The sequence below is a fragment of the Liolophura sinensis genome, chromosome 12 (assembly GCF_032854445.1).
Source record: "Liolophura sinensis isolate JHLJ2023 chromosome 12, CUHK_Ljap_v2, whole genome shotgun sequence".
Classification (NCBI taxonomy): Eukaryota; Metazoa; Mollusca; class Polyplacophora; order Chitonida; family Chitonidae; genus Liolophura; species Liolophura sinensis.
The window spans coordinates 20,033,514-20,052,988 of record NC_088306.1 but is presented as its reverse complement, the minus strand read 5'-3'; the positions used below and the strand labels follow the sequence as shown (position 1 = coordinate 20,052,988).

Genomic DNA, 19,475 nt, shown 5'->3' with positions numbered 1-19,475 from the left:
CTTTCTGTCTACACGCATGGAACTGACCGCCGCCCTGTAAATGACATGATATCGAGCATATACTGCATCAACTTCTTTGATTTATTTGATTGGTGGGGCCTCCGTGGCTCAGTTGGTTAGCGCGCTAGCACAGCGCAATGACCCAGGAGTCTCTCACCAATGCGGCTGCTGTGAGTTCAAGTCCAGCTCATGCTGGCTTCCTCTCCGGCCGTACGTGGGAAGGTCTGCAGCAACCTGTGGATGGTCGTGGGTTTCCCCCAGGCTGTACCCGGTTTCCACCCACCATAATGCTGGCCGCCGTCGTATAAGTGAAATATTCTTGAGTACGGCGTAAAACACCAATCAAATAAATAAATATTTGATTGGTGTTTTACGCCGTAACTCAAGAATATTTCACTAATACGCTGGCGGCTAACATTATGATGGGAGGAAACCGAGAAGAGGTGACCGGAAAAACTGGGAAACCATCGACCTTCCGAAGGTTGCTGATAGGCCTTCCCACGCACGGCAGTTGAAGAACCCAGCGTGCGCTGGGCTTGAACTCACAGCGACCGCATTGGTGGGTGGCTTCCCCCCTCCACACCCTATAAGTGATACGGCATCGATTACACATCGCATTACAGAACAATTCAATACATAAATAAATAAAGAAATGAGATCATGCGAAAAGTCGATGTCATCTTAACAATGGGAAAAATTTTAACCGAGAAACCAATCTAATCAATCAATGAACAAATTAATCAATCAATACCAGACTAATAAATCGATCATCCAATCAACCAATATATAGGAACAAGTTCCAGTTTTGTTCATGTAATAAGACAAGAGTAAATGACGCACAGTTACTAGCGCTGTGGGTCCAACGAACGGAGGCGTCTTCCCACTGAAGATTGTAAGCATAGTTTATGTGCGGTTAGGAGAAACTAATCCTCGAAAACAAAATAAACTTTGACTGTAGGGCTCGCCTGGGAATTCCATCAAATGTTCACATCAAGTAGAATGGCGTACATTTGGAAGCAGTCTAACAGAGAATACGTGGCCCATTTCTTTTCTTGTATTCTTCCCAATTACATTCAGGATACAAGCAGAGTCGTTTACCTGCTAATTGGAATGAACGGTGTTTTCCCACTCGGAAGGCTTAATTTTGGCCATACAAGAAAAGAAGACAATGGACAATGTTAATGTAAGACGAACTTTATGGCCATGTATTTGCTTTCCAACTAATCGCTCCACTTTTTAGCGCATGCGCCTAAGTATATATTCCAGTATGGTGATATAACATTCGTAGGCGAAAACATGGTTATAAAAGTTTGGTTGTTCTGTTAAATTATTGGGCGACATCATGATCCTCGCTCATCCATTCGCTTCCATTTGTTTTATATTCATTCCCTTTCAGTAGGCCCTAGGTCAATTGCTGTAGACCTGGACCACTTCGGTGGCCTAATGGTTAGGGCACCCACGTCGAAGTCGGGAGACCCGGGATCAAACCCGGCTTGGGTAACACCAAAGACTTGGACACGACATGCAGAAGACACAGTGTACGTACACAGACTGAATGAGACTTCGTCGTCATATGAGTGAATATTGTTAGTACGACGTAAAATCCCGAGCGTACATGCATACACGCAACGGACTACTTTTGAAACATTAAATATTGATAGACAAGTATATGTAACGAAACAAACCGCAGACTAAGTTTACGCGTCATTTTTCCACTTAAATCGGAACTATAACGCAGTTTCAGTATATGACTAAAACAGTGATTTTCTCTAGTTTTTAGGCTTCGCCAACTTTACGTTAATAGCACCAGGTAAATGGGCTTCTAAGACACTGGCTTACAAGAGTGCTGATTTCAAAAACTTAAAGCACCTTTTCCAGGAGATTTTTCAGATTCAAACCCAAATTAACACTGTCACCAGAAGTTGTCAATAACGGCAAAATGTGATCGTGAACGAAGAAGCATCACAAATTTCCGAGAGAAAACAAATGAAAAGCTAATTTTCTTGGTAGTTAAAAGATAGAACAGACTGTGGCAGCTAAATTTAGAAACAAACTGGCCCAGGGGACGGGAACAGAAATACTTTTAATGGCGAAATTCTTACCGACACAACAATTTTAGAAACAGAACATTAAACCAGAGTGGTAGTGGAAATATGTGCGGCGACGAATTCGTGGGTGGAAGAAGTCGTACAGACTAATCCCCGCGGGCGGCCACAGACAGACATCACTACAATTAACCACATCACTCTAACACATAAGCAGCTATTACAGCACTGCATTAGCTAGGGCAATAATAATAAACCACCCAGCATTCATGTGCTGTACAGTAATAGCCGAACGGTGTCTGTAATATTAGCAAACTAAACATATTCTAAGCTTGTTTACAACACACATCAGAATAACTGTTAGCTGCATTTACCACATTAACTGTTTACACGACACTATATGTTATGCCTGACCATTTACCATCTATAACCTACGTTCTCGCCAATGCTCTGGTGTTATTGGCTGTTATGTAGTTCAATTGCAAACGTGATAAGGCAACGCTTGCAACAGGCTTTGCGGTTTAACCACATCTTTCCGCGGACATAACCGATGTAACTATATGACTGGAATCTGCTAAGAATGCAACTATGCACAAAAGAGTGCAACATTCCTTCGGAATATCACATACTGGAACAACAACCGCCCAGAAGCCTCTCACCATTGCGGTGGCTGTGAGTTCAAATGGGAAAGTCTGTCACCAGTCTACGGATAGTCGTGGGTTTTCCCCGTGCTCTGTCCGTTCTCCTCCCACAATAATGCTGGTCGCCGTCTTATAAGTGAAATATTATTGGGTACGACGGAAAACATCAATCAAACAAATAAATAAATACCGGAAGCAAATATTGTTTCCCAAATTTTATAACATGCACAAAGACTAATAGCATGGGAAAATATTTCATTTATTTATTTGTTTGATTGGTATTTTACGCGGTAGTCAAGAATATTTTACATGTACGACGACGGCCAGCATTATGGTGGAGGGAAAGTGGCCAGAGCTCGGGGAAACCCACGATCATCTACAGCTTGCTGACAGGCTTTCCCACGTACGGCCGGAGAGGAAGCCAGCATGACCTTGCGCCGCGCTGGCGTGCTAACCTCTCGGCCACGGAGGCCCCTCTTTTGAAAATACGTCCATTACAAAGGGGAAATAAGAGAACCATAAACTGACTTCGGAACAATTCCAATTACGAAGGCAGTCGATGTTCATAGCAATAGATAACATACACTCGCGACCATGTTGGATCTCTAACATGAATTACAATGACATTTCTTCTTAAAGATCCATCATGGTGCCTATTGTAAGTATAAATACACTGATTTAAGGGTTCACGTCTTAGCCGAAAGGATGGGCCTTATTTTAGCAACATTTTCTGCCAAGCAACAAAATCATCTGGTGATCAAAATTAAACGGCGCCGGAAAATTACATGAAAAAAGAAGTACAATGGAGAAGACGACTCCAGACTTTGAACCTAAATACAATATAAACAATGGAAGACGTGCCCTTAGCGGCTGACCAAAGGGACATAGATGTAAATGTCGGAAAACAGCCAGTGCTTTGGCAATCAAATCAGCCAGAATCGGGTTATAAAGACTGGCGTGATCTTGTCACATGCACACATGAACAATACCTTCCCGTTAATCCTCTGAGGTAAACCGTAGGCCACGCGGATTACACTGTCTCTCGCGTGATCTGTGTAAACTGAAATAATCCAAACGTCAGCCGGATATCCGGTCGGCTAGACAAACCCAGCAGACGGCCGTTTTAATCGCTTGTTTATCCGGACATCTGATTCAGAGATCTCCCGAGTAACGGGGTATGAGGACTCTGATCTCTATCATCCGGATCAACCAACGTGCAAGGCGCCTCCAATAATCTCTTCAAAGTCTTTAAAGTATGGTTGTCATAGTGACAAGAAGCAATATATATTCTGTCTAGAGTCACTTGTCGAAGCCGGCTGCTGGTTTTCATTGCCTTTGACAAATAGGATAGCTTATTTTCGTGTGCAGGTTTCTGTTTATTATAAGGCCTAACTCGTAATATAGTCACGTCTCCTGGGCACTCCAGTAATTGAGGATTTTCTGGATCAGCTGAATGGTCAATGGCGCTTTCAATTTCATTCCCTGTTGCGTCCAAGCACATCAACGCTGCTATCGCTTTGTTTGCTGATCTCACTAAAAAGATGTCAGCTCCGCATAGCGTTTATAAAACGATATAAATTATCTTTAGGAACGTCTGTTAATATCCATATCGAGTTCATTTTCGCACTTCTTCTGCTGGATGAGTTGAAGTCTATGGAGCGACAAAAAAGTGGAAAATTTTGAACTCCGAAGTACCCAAGCACGGAAGTACGACCCCAAACATTAAGCACGATGCATGGCGTCTGCCGTAGAAACATTGGGTATTCATGTTATGATATATAAACGCGCCTAATCCAATAAATTGATTAATAATGATTAATTAATCCTTGGAAAACCCATTAAACCACATAACTATTAATTCCAACTCATATTCTGATATTATACGTGTAAAATAATCCTGTTCACACAAAAAGAAAGAAGCAGTCATCGGTTTCAGAGTCAAGAAAATCATTTCGATATTTAAGCCTCAAACTGGATTTCAACTGGGGAACTCTAAAATACTGCGCGTCTAGATGGGTATCTTATTTCTTATATCTAATCCCTTTATAGCTTGTACAGGAGCACGTATTTCACAATTGTTCTAAGCAGGCTGGTTGCAAGGTGTACCAGATATAAACGTTCTGTGTGTGTAGCCAGCTTGTCTGCTATTTTCTAACGTTAAACATAACTACACAGATGGTTTCGTAAAAGCCATAGACATAAGCTAACAAAACGCACAATCTCGGAACAAATTTGCTCCGGGTGGTCTGAATTTCTCGGCGCGTAATAATTTATTTACTAGCATACGAAAAAAAAAAACAAAAAAAAAACGAGACTTCTGCTCTGCTGTTCAGTTTGCACCATGTTTTTAGATCGATCGCTTTTTGAATTAGCCCTGGGATCTAGATCACTCAGTGCAGAATCGGAGTCGCGCACGTGGCGTCTCTGGGAAGCCAATAGGTTAACGCCAATAGGGAACCGTTGACAAAGAGCTTATCTTACAGCCGTTCTCTAAGAGAATAGTTCCGTCCTTTTCAAAAGAACCAGTACCATGCTCTAAAGTCGATCTACGGTCAATGAACGCCATTGCTGTCCCCGCAAGGCGGTCACGTCTCCTTCGTATGTCTTACCGGAAACGGTAGTCCTCTAATGGCGAACCCTAAGCGCCAAGCCTTCCGCGAGGCGGAGGCAAAAGGTTCAGTATACGAATAAAGGTCAGATAGTGTGAAACTAATACACGACATCTTTGGCATCTTTGGAAACCGTTATATTCAAATGTTCGCATTTTAATTTTAAAAAATGTTGTTGTTCACCATTGATTCGGTAAGATGCTTTAAAAGTCTGGAGTGTCTTTTTCCGACTGTTCCATTGAAGAATGGATGCCCCATTTTCATTATCCACAACAAAGATATCCAATTACACCTTGTCGGTATGGTCAACAAAGATACCCATTTACACTTTCTCCATATGTTCAATGGATAATAACTTGTCAAGGGGTTGAATAGAGATAACCAGTGTCTTGTTCAATATGGTCTACAGAGACAGCCAGTTACATCTTATTCATATGCCCTACAGAGATAACCAATTATAGCTCGTCCACATGATCAACAAGGATAACCAGTTACACTTTGTATATATACTCATTAGAGATCACCAATTACCACTCGTCAATATGGACAATAGAGATAATCAATTACATCTTGCCAATATGCCCACTGGAGATAACAATTAAACCTTGCTTACTAGAGATAACCAAATACACCTTAAACCATATGCTCAACAGAGATAACCAATTACACATTGTCCATATGCTTAATAGAGATATTACCTTGTCCAGTGCTAAACAGAGATGACTGACGTCCTGCCCATGTGTTCAACAGACATAATTAATTATACTTTGTTCACATTCTCAGTAGAGATAGCCAATGACAACTTGCTCATATGATCAGTAGAGATAGCCCGTGCTTTGTCTATATGGGGGAGGGGATAATACAACGACTGGTTGACCCGTATCAATATAATGGCTCGGGCGGGACGGCTTACTTTGCCTTCGATAGGTTGTCTCAGTGAAGCAGCACTAGATAAAAGATCGGTGGAAATCCGCACAGCAACAAGGAGGCACATTACATAACACTCTAAGGACTCCTTCACTCACTCACTCACTCTATATGGGGCACGATTATTGCAATAGTTCTAATCCAGACAAAAATCCTATTGGACTGGTCACTGCAGTGAAACAGAGGAAAATGATTCCATCAGTTCCCGAGTCACGGTCAGATGTTAAATTGGAAGGCGAGTGGGCACAAACTGCTTCAGGATCACGTTTCCTTTTCGCTGATGATGGGAGCGAAGACAAGATACTGCCTGTGACTTTGCCTGTCACCTACTGTATATTGCGATGTTACTTTTTACCTTGCCCCCAGTATTTTCGATCAGGTTTACTCACTTCATGGAGTGGTTGAGGGGAAGATTTTCCCGTTAGTGTATGCACTGCTTCCGGACAGACGTCAACAAACATACCAAAGAATGCTTCATCTGATCAAACTCGCTTCTCTTCAGGAAGGTGCTCTCTTCCAACCCTCTACAATTCACGCAGATTTTGAAAAGGCTTTTCATAATGCTGTTGAAATATCCCTCCCAGCGACAGAAGTAAAAGGATGTTTTTTCCACTTCACGCAATGCATTTGGCGCAATTGCCAAAAACATGGTCTGCAGACAGCTTACAAAAATGACCCCGACATCCAGAAAATGGTTCGACGTGCTGCAGTGTTACCTCTTGTGGCCCCGAAGGACATCGGCGACGTTTGGCTGAACACTTTGGCCGAAGCACCTGCTACCGATAATTGTGTGAATTTTTTGGATTATGTGACGGAAAACTGGGTCGAAGGTGTATGGGGCAGGGACGTGTGGAACCACCATCATACAATGGCTGCCCGAACGAACAACAACGTTGAAGGGTGGCATCATAGGATGAATTCAGTCGCTGGTAAATCACATCCAAACCTTTTTGAATTCATCCGCATCATCCAGAGAGAACAGACGTTAACAGATTTGAAAATCTCTCAGCTACAAGCTGGTGGACATTTCCCTCCAAAGAGGAGGAAATATCGGACTCAGGACGAGAAGTTACAAAGATTGAAAGAACAGTTGCAGGGAGAACAACTGACATTGGTGGAATTTGCCGACAAAGCATCGTTCTTGCTACACTTGTAATTTTTAACTGTCATCATTTATCACTTATCTATTTACCACTCTTATGTATTACATTCCTAACAATATGTTTTTTTTACTGATATGTAACATAAATGTTTACAGGAGATGATCTATGCGTCCATCTTTGGGTCATTCTTTTGTTACTTATACTTGCAATTATTCACACACTTATAACGGTACTTTAATCTTTCCACACGGTCCCTGGAGTTTTAATCCCATTAAATGGTTATCTTCACACCTTGGGGATTATCATTTCGCCTACCTCCAATTTCTAATTTCAAACAAAAGAAGTAGGCGAAATGAGACTACACCGAAACAGACTCAGCACTGCCGGACTCAGTACAGCCGGACTTTGGTCATAGAATCCCGTAGTAAGCTGTTTCGTGTACATATACACATAGCTCACATGTGAGACAATTGCCAAAATCCCATCGTTCACAAACATTCACAGGAAAACCTTTTTTTCACCTCCCTCCGCCAAATGATTGATTGATCCGGTCTGCTGTTGTGGTGGACAGACCAAGGTTATATTTCTCATTGTTGTCTGGATTAGCAGATTATCTCGCTAAAGCGGGAAGAAAATATCAGTGTGATCGGACAAAGCGAAATTCCAATGCCCAGATTAGTTCGCGGGAAAAGCATAAAATAGGAACAACGTTGAGAATAACCACGTCATGTCTAAACTGATACATTTACATGTCACCCCCTTGAGACGCCATGAAATGGATTTACTCCTGAAGAAAAAAAAACCCGTCAAGCCAGTCGACCATGTTTTTCTGGCACAGACCGTCAATAATGCATTGTCTCGGATGTCCAACATTCGCTTTCAGAGAAGACATCTGGAATCCGACTTGTCGTAGCGCCGCAAAATTTATACCGTTGTCAGAGAGAATTATTTTCTACATACGTAAAAACATGGAGCAGTTTGCAAGGTTCGAACGGCGTGTGGTGTGGCAGAGTCTGTATACAAAGGTTGTCACAGGAGTCCTTACAATTGTTAAGGCATATCTGTATTCTGGTCGTCAAATACCTCTGCGTGTAAGAGACATCTTGACAAGTATGTTCATTTAAAGCACGAGAATTGCAGAACAACCGCACTGTCGTACTCATCTGGTTTGTGTTTGACGCCGTTTTTGGAATTGGCCTCACGATTATTGACCTGGGACGTCCATATTTGTTGACGGCTGGTATACGAATGTCTGTTTTGAATCACAGATATATATATATATATATATATTATATATATATATATAATATATATATATATATATATATATATATATATATATATATATATATATATACTATATATATATATATATATATATGTTTACAATATGTGTTTACAAAGTAAGCTCCTTTTGCCAGTTGTAACCACGATTCGCGAGCCTCAAGCTGGGTAAATTTCTCCAAATAAACCTTATCAGAGTTCCTCGGAAGTCTCGCGAGAGCCTCGTGGTTTTGATTTTGAGAAAGCATTCCTCTCTGCATTGGAATTGTTGTACCACTTGATCATCATTTATTTTGAATTAACTTCTAATATTGCTTCTAATATTACTTAACTGGCGAGTACAGTGTAAAGTGGCAGACATTTCCGCACTTGTTACCCTTAAATAATCGCAAAATCCCCTAACTCTCGAGAAATTTCCATGGGACTCAAATATGAGGTTACTAGTATTTAAAATGTTAACAAATATGTAGGCAGGCATCAATGCTAAATATTTACAAAATACTGCCTCTACTTTTACTCCATATTATCACCATCACCATAACCAATATCAAATTAACATTCTTTAGAGGCATTATGGATATAGGCAATAAAAATTGCAGTATTGTGTTATATGTACGCACAGGCAGCGTGCATCAGAGCGTCATCATTGTAATCGTGAGATCTGGGTTCACTTCCGAGTCCTGTCATACCAAAACCTTAAAATCGCCAATCTTGCATGGGCACTTCCATGACTTGACGCAGAGCATGAAGTACAGACCATGTGGGGGTCGACCAGTGTCGGTTGCGGTGTCATGTGCTTTTGGCACGTGGAGATCTAATAAAGCAGTATTGTAAATGCGTCCGCATTGGACTTCAATTCATTTTAATTATGCCACGCTACTTGTAAGGAGACTAGTATATAGACATGACCGACAAAATGTTGAAGGAAACAAGCAAACAGACAATCGGAGGAATGTATACAGCATAGACAGTAAAACAATCAGCGGTGATGATAGAGAGTCACTTGGTTTGTAGATTTGTAAACTTCTCACTTCAGGATATTCTATTTTTACTAATAATTAGTAAAGTAAGTGATAAATATTTCACTTATACGACGGCGGCCAGCATTATGGTGGGTGGAAACCCATTGGTATTTTACGCCGTACTCAAGAATATTTCACTTATACGACGGCGGCCAGCATTATGGTGGGTGGAAACCCATTGGTGATTTACGCCGTACTTAAGAATATTTCACTTATACTACGGCGGCCAGCATTATGGTGGGTGGAAACCCATTGGTGATTTACGCCGTACTTAAGAATATTTCACTTATACTACGGCGGCCAGCATTATGGTGGGTGGAAACCCATTGGTGATTTACGCCGTACTTAAGAATATTTCACTTATACTACGGCGATGATAAACTAGTTGCTTAATTGAGTGATTAATTAACCCATAATTGATTGTTTTGTAGATCGATTGATTAACACATTGATGGAGCAAAGAATATAATAAGTGCTTTAATTAAATACCTGTTTCCCTATTCCATGTAAACACAAACCCCTTAATTAGGCGCACAACCTGTGAAAGTCTAGCTCACGTGATTTGTGTTTTCGGACTTTGTACGGGGATCTTCACAGTTGTACTCTTTCCATATATCAACGCTCAGCAGCAACACGTCATTTAGATCGGACATTTTTACTTGCGAGGGGAATTTCTCGACATTTCCAACAAGGAAGCGAGCAATGAATAAACGAAAGCAAGACACTCGGCTTAAATCATTCGGCTACAGTCCATCAAAGCTGAAAGGTAAGTTGATATAACAAATAAATCCAATTGTAGCTACGAACAAACGCATTGTTCCAAGCAGTGGTTGTCGAAAGATACATGCATATAAAGTATCAACTTGAAGCTTTTATCACTTAGGCATATTTCAGTTTGATCATCAATGTTTTGGTAATGATCCGCAGTCAAGCGCCATGTGCTATCATGTACCACAAGCTACAATCGGCACTGCCGTCACCGTTAAAAAAAACTATCTCTGCTCTTGACAGCCGACATACACCTACAAATAATCAGTTGTTATTTATTTATTTGATTGCTTTTATATATCGCCGAATATTTCACTTATGCTACGGCAGCCCGGAAGAAACCCACGGACACCCGCAGGTTGCTGTTAGACCTTCCCACGTACGGCCGGAGAGGAAGCCAGTATGAGGTGGTCTTGAACTCATAGCAACCGCATTGGTGAGCGGCTCCTGAATCAATGCGCCGCACTGGCGTGCTAACCCTCTCGGCCACAGAGGCCCCTATTATCAGTTGTATATCTTTGGTCCACGACAAAAGTGTTCAGTGTAGCATCGGTGCAGAAGAGTTTCAACATATCGAGGGAAGTTTTGCTGAATGACATTGCAGCATCAATATGTAGAAGTTGTTGGTAAAAGTCTACTGGCCAGTACTGTGCAGCTTGCGATAATGAGCTTCATTGTCAGCATTAAAAGAGAACAGAGCATAAAAAGATGCAAATATCAGATGAAAGAACGTGAAAAGTTATTTGCAAATATGGTCTTTTATTCTGGCATATTTCGATTTTTTATTCCGGCAAAATATTTTTTACCACCTCTTGGTATACATCGTCATTACTTTATAACGTTCTATATAAGATGTGATGCATGTGTAATAAATTTACTTCAATGTAAATTTGTTGTTTGCATCCGTGGACATGCATTTCATCTTAATTATGATAATATTTATGAATAAATTAAAAATATAATTATGATTAAAATTCAGGTTGAACACATTTGTATGCTCACAAGACCAAATTCTAGTAATAATATATGTATTGAACATGCGTTACATCCTCATTTATAGCATTATTATGCAGAGGCAATGCATACCAAGAGGTGACCACAAATACCAGCCATACAAAAATTTGTTCAAATGTCTTCTTCTCATTAAAGAAAAATCAAAAAAAAATATTTAAGATCATATACGTATCTAACTTTTCAAACTATTTCATTTGACCGTCATGTCATTCTTATGATTTCTCCACTTTTGAATAGCCTTCAAGCATCATAGCGGAAAAATTACTGTCCACTGACCGATGGTTTTTAACAGTACAGTCGTTGTATCATCGTTGAAACAATAACCCACATCATTACGGGCAGGTGGCTGATAACCGCTCCCTTCTCATCCCTGCATCCCTCATTTAACACACTCGAGCACTGGACATTTGTGTAATTACCACATAATTAGATTCTCGACGAACAAGCCAAAATCTGGCGAGTCCGTCAGTCGGAAATTAGATTCCCCGGTGACGGTTTTTAGTCTAACACAGCTTGCCAACCGGGTTACCTGAATAACAGCATTTCGACTGGCCAGTCGGGGCTGGAACCATGGCAACAGGTGATGTCGTCTGTGGACTGTCCTTGAGGACAATGTCGGGGTCACCTCTGGGCGGTAGGACAATGTGAGGCAAACACGGGACACGAGAAAAATCAATGTTGTAGCCTGGTTCTTTTGCATTATTTTAATATATCAATTTACTCAGCACTGCATTCTCGACAATATGAGAGGGTATGTTTTGACTGAGTGAATGTGTGCTTGGGGTTTAAAGGTATGCTTGGAATGTACCGGTACATTACAAGTGAGCTACAAACAAATGTCCATTACAATCTGTATATATTTAAAAATATTATTATTTATTAAAATCTTGAAGTACTTTAATTATGTTCTATATTCGGTGTATACCAGGATTCTTTTGGTGGACTAAGCATCGCTTGGCATTGTTTTAATGTTATTGTATGTTAAATGTGATGACAACGCATCATTTTGAGTAATTAAGTACCAGTGATCTGTAATAATTTGATATGTCAATGCATATTTTTTTACCTAATTCTGCTTAAGCCATGGTGCTAGGGGGCATGTAATTTGCTACTGTATAAGCGTTTTCATGAACAGTTAGAATAAAACCTTAACTGAGGTAAATTGACCAGATTTTGTGACGGCTGGCTAACTATCGCACATTTTTCGCTGCACTGGTTTTATTTTCTATGCTGATTCTATAGTAACTTTATGTCTAATACGTGGGGATGGCGTGTGTAATTAGTGCATGCGCACCTGTTGTTTGGCGCTCAGAGGAGATTTAATTAGTGTTAATTAAAACATACCATCTGCCTATCTCCACAACTGTATAGGCCATGGCCTAGTGTATCAGTGTGATAGGCTGGGGTCAGGGTGTGTGTTGAGGGTCAGGGTGTGTGTTGGGGGTCTGGGTATGTGTTGGCGGTGTTGGCAGTTGTGCCGGGAGGTGTGGTGGGGGGGGGGGGGAGGTGGAAGCGGTTTGGACCGACTTCGTGACGTCGTTGTCACATTCGGTATGGTAAGCGACATATGCTGACTATCAGATAAAATGCAGCTACTGCAATATTCATTTCAGTGATTTAAAGCAAGTTGTAAATTTCGTTCGCTGACTCGTGTTAGAATGCCCTAAATAATTCAAATGTCACATGTCGCTAATATATACAGCCTCTCCAGCCACAGAAGGTTTTACGGAATTTGCAAAGCCGCAGAAACTACTACTTCCTCATGGAATATCACAATGTCACGATGTAGAAGGCAACATGTCGCGTGTTCACCGCCTGTCCATATAAACTTATTTATTTATTTATTTGATTGGTGTTTTATTTATATATAAAAGAAAAGAATATTTCATTTATATGACGGCGGCCAGCATTACGGTGTGAGGGGACCGGGCATAGCCCGGGAGAAACCAAGGACCATCCGCAGGTTGCAGCAAAACCTTCACACGTACCCCCCGGAGAGGGAGACAGCATGAGCCGAACTCTCAGGGAACGCATTTGTGGAAGGCTTCTGGCTCATTACGCTGCGCTAGCCCGCTAACCAACTGAGCCACGGAGACCCCTGCATATTAACTATTTTATACAATAATCTACCCACTGCTATTTATTTATTTCATTTCATTTGACTCATGTTTACGACTTGCAAGGTACAGTTTCTCTTATGTGAAGGTGGAAAAGTTTTTGGGTGAAGGGAACCAGAGGAAACTCACTCTCTCTACAAGATTCCAACTGTTTCCGATGAATGTCGCGAGTTCAAACCCAGCTCCGCCAAGTTTCCTGACAAGACGGTGTGGTTGTCTTGAAGCTGCGCATGCCCTATTTCCTTCACCTATATATACTTGAACGACTAATCATTAATCAAATTGTCCTTAGTACTTAATATAAATAAGTACGTATATATTTGGAAATTGCTAATATAAGGTAGTCTCGCGGAAAAACCTACAACAATCAGGACGTATACCACCACCAAAAATGTCAAATTGTCCAACTGAAACACAGTTCAGTGTGTGATGAAGCATAAAAATTTAATTACCTAATTAATGTATACATTTGGCTGTTCTTTAATACTATACCAAGAGATTTTCGTATATACGATGGCGATCGATATATTGGTTTGAGGAAACCGCAGTGCCTGTGGTAAACCACCGATCTTTGGCAAGTTACTGATGAACTTTCCAACGAGGGAGGTATAGATCGGGATTTCGCAAACAGACACACACATGATGTCGATCGCTTATTGTGGCTAAGTCCTCACAGAACAGGGAGGGAAGGAGACAATCTAAAACATGTTTGTTCAAACACAAAGCACCAAAGGGAAAAGACTAATGCGTTGTTCTGTGTAACCACGAAGGTTTCAACGCGAATAGCCGTTTTCTTGTATATGGTGTTCGCTAATTAAATTATATGCTCTAAATAAAACTGGTCAATACCGCTCGAAAAGATATGGCACTAAACGCGTATGTTATCAGCATCAGGGATGTGAGGAGAGAACAAAACAAAACATAAAGAGAGATAATCTAAAAGATACGGGGCTAAATAACATTACCATCGCTATTCAGCATTAATTATTCAAAGGCGGATTATTCTAAGCAGAGAAGCCGCGGACAACACAAGCAGACATTGTTCAAACACACACAGAGAAAAAGATCACCGAACATGCGTCTTCCAGTTACTGGTCGTTCTGTAGGAAGTGCGAACAAACCGCTGCTAGAGGCGTGAATGCGCGTCGTTAATTTCTCATACATCAGATAAAATGCCCGCCTCGTTTGAACGGCCATTGGTGTAGGCAGTGTTTATTGCCGTCTATCGCTGATAATGTCCAGGCAACAGCAATATGGCGGCCACAAGGTTGGCAGGAGAAACCATATTTGGGTCTAATCTTAGCAGACAATTGTTGCATTGCGTCGTATCATCACCCAGTTATTAATGGACTCTGTAGACTCTGTCAAACTATATATAGGGTCTATACTCTCAGGGTGACAGTATCACCCACGATCTGTATTTCCAAAGACTATACAGTCTGGCGACATGTGCACGTCACCTGTGATGCAAGAATTAAGCCGCAATCAGTGTGAATAAAACATCTAGCGACTTCAGCCGATTTCAGAGAAAATCGATTGATTTGGAAGCATGCTTATATAACAGCTGGTGCGTGAAAGGAAGGAAAATTTATTTATCCAGTAAGACACAATACAGCTCCACTGTTCATTGAATTTTTTCTATGGCATCTTGCATCATGTGAAATGGCTTGTACAAGGTCATTTATCTTCAGACTACATGTCTTACAGTATCCTGATAATCAGCGACTCTGAAAGGCGTACTAAGAGCATTGTTAACCGTTAGCACAAAATATGTTTGTTTTATTTATTTATTTGATTGGTGTCATACGCCGTTCTCCAGAATATTTCATCTATGCGATAGCGGTTAGCATTATGGTGAGTGAAAACCGGACAAAGCCCGGTGGGAAACCTACGACCATTCGCAGGTTACTGGAAGACCTTCCCACGTATGATCGGAGAGGAAGTCAGCATGAGCTGGACTTGAACTCCGAGTGTTCGCATTGGTGATAAATATGGTCTACCATTCTACAAAAACATTTTTCAAGGCCAGTGCCATTTTGATAAAACTAATGATAAAATTAAACGCCAAACGGGCAGTGCTGCCGCCATATATCGTGGCGAGTGTGTCAAGTCGGGAAGTGCAGTCCAAAACTCCCCACCATATGCTTAAAGGAAATCAACAGCTTATTAACATAATGGCATTTACCACATTAAGAGGCGTCGTTGTGTTCAGTAGTGTTGTATTTGTCTTTTGGTGTGTTAATGCCGTATAGGCCGAAGGACCGAGTAATAAATCAGATCTCCCACGCCATGAAACAGTGCATATCCGCAGTCTTACTCCTTAAGATCCCTTACATTTTGTAGGCCCAACCCAATGCAACGTTGGAGGCGATATGGAAAAAACAAGGTCAAGGTCACGGTCGATTCTGAAACCCACAATCAAAAGGCCATTACGAGTGAACACTGCTATTAGACATGCGTATCAAAGCATTATTGTTCGGAATTACGAATTGTTCAAATAGTTCAATGCGTAACCGTATTAGCACATCTAATAGCATGTCCAAACCTCTATCCACAGGCATGTCATTATACGAAACAATGCAGGTGCAACGACCGCGGAGTAAAACTACGTGTTATGGGTAAATACCGCAGCCCGTCGCTCCCAGTAACAAGCTGACCCACCATGTAGCGTAGAGATCGATAATACAGCATCCATCACTGTGCTCTGGACCATGGAGGGAGTGAGTTCACTGCTGGAAGACGTACAGGCGATCTGTTTAGAGGTGGAACCACAACCAAATGATGAAAATGAGGCTATATATTAAAGTGACAAAGAAGTAGTACAATATGAATGAAATATGCCCGGTGAACATGTGCTCACTTTGTGTAGTAGTTTTTTTTATTGATTTGTTTTACGCCCTACACAAGAATATTTTACTTATACGACGGCTGCCGTTTTGCATAGTGGAGCAGGTTTCCGAAAAGAAAGCCTGCATGAGATGGATTTGAACTCACAGTTACCACATTTGTGAGGGGCTTTGGGGCATCACGGCCATCGAATATGACACGGCACTATAAGCAATAAGGCAATTTGGCACCGCTTTCATAGAGTACTAAACGGCACTATAGGAAGTCCACTGTTAACAAAGCAATGTGACATCGCTGCCATAGTGTACGATACGGCATTAGGTAATCTACTGTTTACATAACGCTGTGGTATTGCAGCCATTGGTTACCGAACGGTACGGCACTGTAGTCTATCCACGACTTACAAAGCAATGTGGAATCGCTGCCACGGGCAAGATAAGGCACTACAGACAATCCAGACAATGTGGCTTCACTACCATAGAGTACGAAACTGCACTATAGGCAGTCAACCGTTTGCACGGCAAAGTGGGACCGCTATTGTAGGATGCGATACGGCACTATAGGCTAAAGGCAATTTGGTACCGCTGCCATTGGGTACACTAAGGCATTGTGGGAAGCCCACAGTTCACAAGGCAAAATGGCTCAGCTGGCATTGGGTAAGACACGGCACTACACGCAGACAACCGTTTACATGTCAATGTAGCATCTCTATGAGGTGGGTACAATGCGATATTATAGGTCATTCACGGTTTTCAAGACAATGTGGCATCGCTGCCAGAGGGTACGGTAGGGCACTATATGCAGTAAACCGTTTACAAGGCAGGGTGTGCTACGACACTATAGACTATCTACGGTTTACAAGGCTATGTGGCATCGCTGCCATAGGGTACGGTAGCTAACTGTAGTCAGTCATCCGTTTACAAGGCAATGTGACATGTCTGCCATAGGGTACGGTAGGGCACTGTAGGCAGTCAACCATTTACAAGGCAATCTGGCATGGCTGTCATAGAGGACGGTAGGGCACTATAGGCAATCCACTAACACAGACAGTGTTTCACTTTTTCCGTCATAATATATCCTTCGGTACTAAAGAGTATCTGATGCAACATTTAGAAAGTTTTGCTTTGTGCACATTTCCTTTTATACTTTTGATTTCACAACAATTCAAATGGATCAATTTAAGAATTGGACTCCAGGCATATCCTGGTAGGTTTGTCACAAAGAGGGGTTTAACACAAATAAACAGGAGATATTGACAAAATACTGTTTACGGCTGACTGTTCATTAAAGCAGGCGGCACAATGTATTGCCACCAAGAGAGCACTGAGGACTGAAAACAAGGATATATAGAAGGGCCTCTCTCTCTGGTCAAGACTAATGGTCAATGAAAGCAGGTCACGTAACGCTGTAACAAGGGGAGGGTGTATCTCTAGCAAAAGGTTCAAAAATAGCATCGTAGACGTAGACCATTGAATATTGTATGCGCAAAAAAGATAACAGAGTTCAAGTTTTCGCTTGAACAATATATACATTGACTCCAAAATATAGTAAATAGCAATAACATCGCCATTAGATCATTGAATATTGTAAGCGCAAGGATTTAGACACAACAGAAAAACTTTCGACTGAACAGTGTATATACACTGACCCCAAAACATAGTAAATAGCAATAACATCGTTCGTAGATCCTTGAATATTGTAAGAGCAAAGGATTTAGAGACAAGACAGGATTTGTATATACAATGCCCCCCCCCCCCCCAAGAAGAATTGTGCGTGACAGGGATTTGTTAGGTAGTCCTTAGGCCAGATGGGGGAGGAGGAGAAAAAAACAATGTCGTAAATAATGACATTGTAAATACAGGACTAAAAGGGATACCAGGGCGTAGTAGATACGCTGTTTTTTAAAATATGCTGACAAGACGATGGTATATTGAACAATTCACGCCAGCCCGTAGGTAGACGGCTATTTGTACTAGATTCAAAACAATGTCACCACATGAGAAAGTGGACAAGAGAATTCCTTTTCGTATATGGACAGACGCAACCACCATGACGCTATGCTGACATCATAAAAACAATACAATGCCGAAAATCGAGGGACCGGTGCATGTGAACTTGATAATAGAGGTCGTAGCTGCAACAAGATGACGGGTGCTATGGCATCGTAAAGAATAACAGGCTATCGTAAACAAAGCTCTGAAAACTCTCTGACAGTAAACAACAGGAACACTCACCACTCCAACACTGTGGAGGAGGAAACAGGAACCGTGTCGGCAGAGCTCGTGGACGTTTTCGGTAAATGTCCGTTACCCTTGCTCCGTCTCTCTTCTCTCCACCCGTCAGTCACGACGGCCTGGTTTGTTGTGCAGTCAGAACCAGTACACGGATTAAGTCAGGGGACAGAAGCTGCAGGCTAGAGGACGCAAAATCGATATGACGTCACCGCACGAGAAGCGACAGCCAATCGTTTTCGCGGGTTTCCCAGCCAGCACGCGAGACGGTGATCGAGCCAGGCACACAAGCTCTTGTGATGGTGTTTTCGATGCTGAAGGATTTAGATGCCATCTACTCTCTCTCTTGGAGTTTTCCCCACGCCCATCAGAACAGCCTAGCTATCACCTGACAGAAATGAGGCCGGAGCTGAAATATCGATCAAAGTCGAGCATTAGCCGAAGGATTTTACTCTCCGACTCACTGCTAACTGTGGTCGAGACATGGCTTTTAGAAGACAATGTGGGGCACAAAATAATACGGATTTCGTCTTTCATCGCAGCGCTCTACATACCCTGGAGGTCTTTCAGGTCGATATAATTCACCTGGTCATCAGCTATAATTGAACTAAATCCTGTTCACTCCATGTACCTGACGCGTCCTGTTAGAGCTAATCAAAATGTGGCAATGTGCTTTCATCTTTTACGCCTGAGCCTTTAAAGAATTATGTAGACGGAAGAACTGGCCAAAGGGCTATTTGTTTCTACTTGCGCATTACTGTCACTAATTTGATGCGACACTCAGTTGATATATGTGATGCAATCTAAGGCAATTACTTCTGTTTATCGAAAGCAACGGAAATACATACGTTTGATTATAGACAACTC

At 41.6% G+C, this 19,475-nt stretch overlaps 2 protein-coding genes across 2 annotated transcripts in view; one reads left to right on the top strand and one right to left on the bottom strand.

Moving 5' to 3' along the window:
- LOC135479122 (protein PFC0760c-like) overlaps positions 1 to 18,741 on the bottom strand; it is a 60,447-nt gene extending 41,706 nt beyond the window's left edge. Inside the window, exon 1 of the mRNA XM_064758862.1 lies at positions 18,612 to 18,741. The gene's annotated coding sequence lies outside the window, so the exon portion shown is untranslated. The remainder of the gene's footprint in view (positions 1 to 18,611) is intronic.
- LOC135479771 (uncharacterized) lies at positions 6,692 to 7,378 on the top strand. Its single transcript, XM_064759677.1, has one exon. It carries the CDS (start codon positions 6,692 to 6,694, stop codon positions 7,376 to 7,378), a length of 687 nt encoding a protein of 228 aa, XP_064615747.1.
- Positions 18,742 to 19,475: the final 734 nt, after the last annotated feature.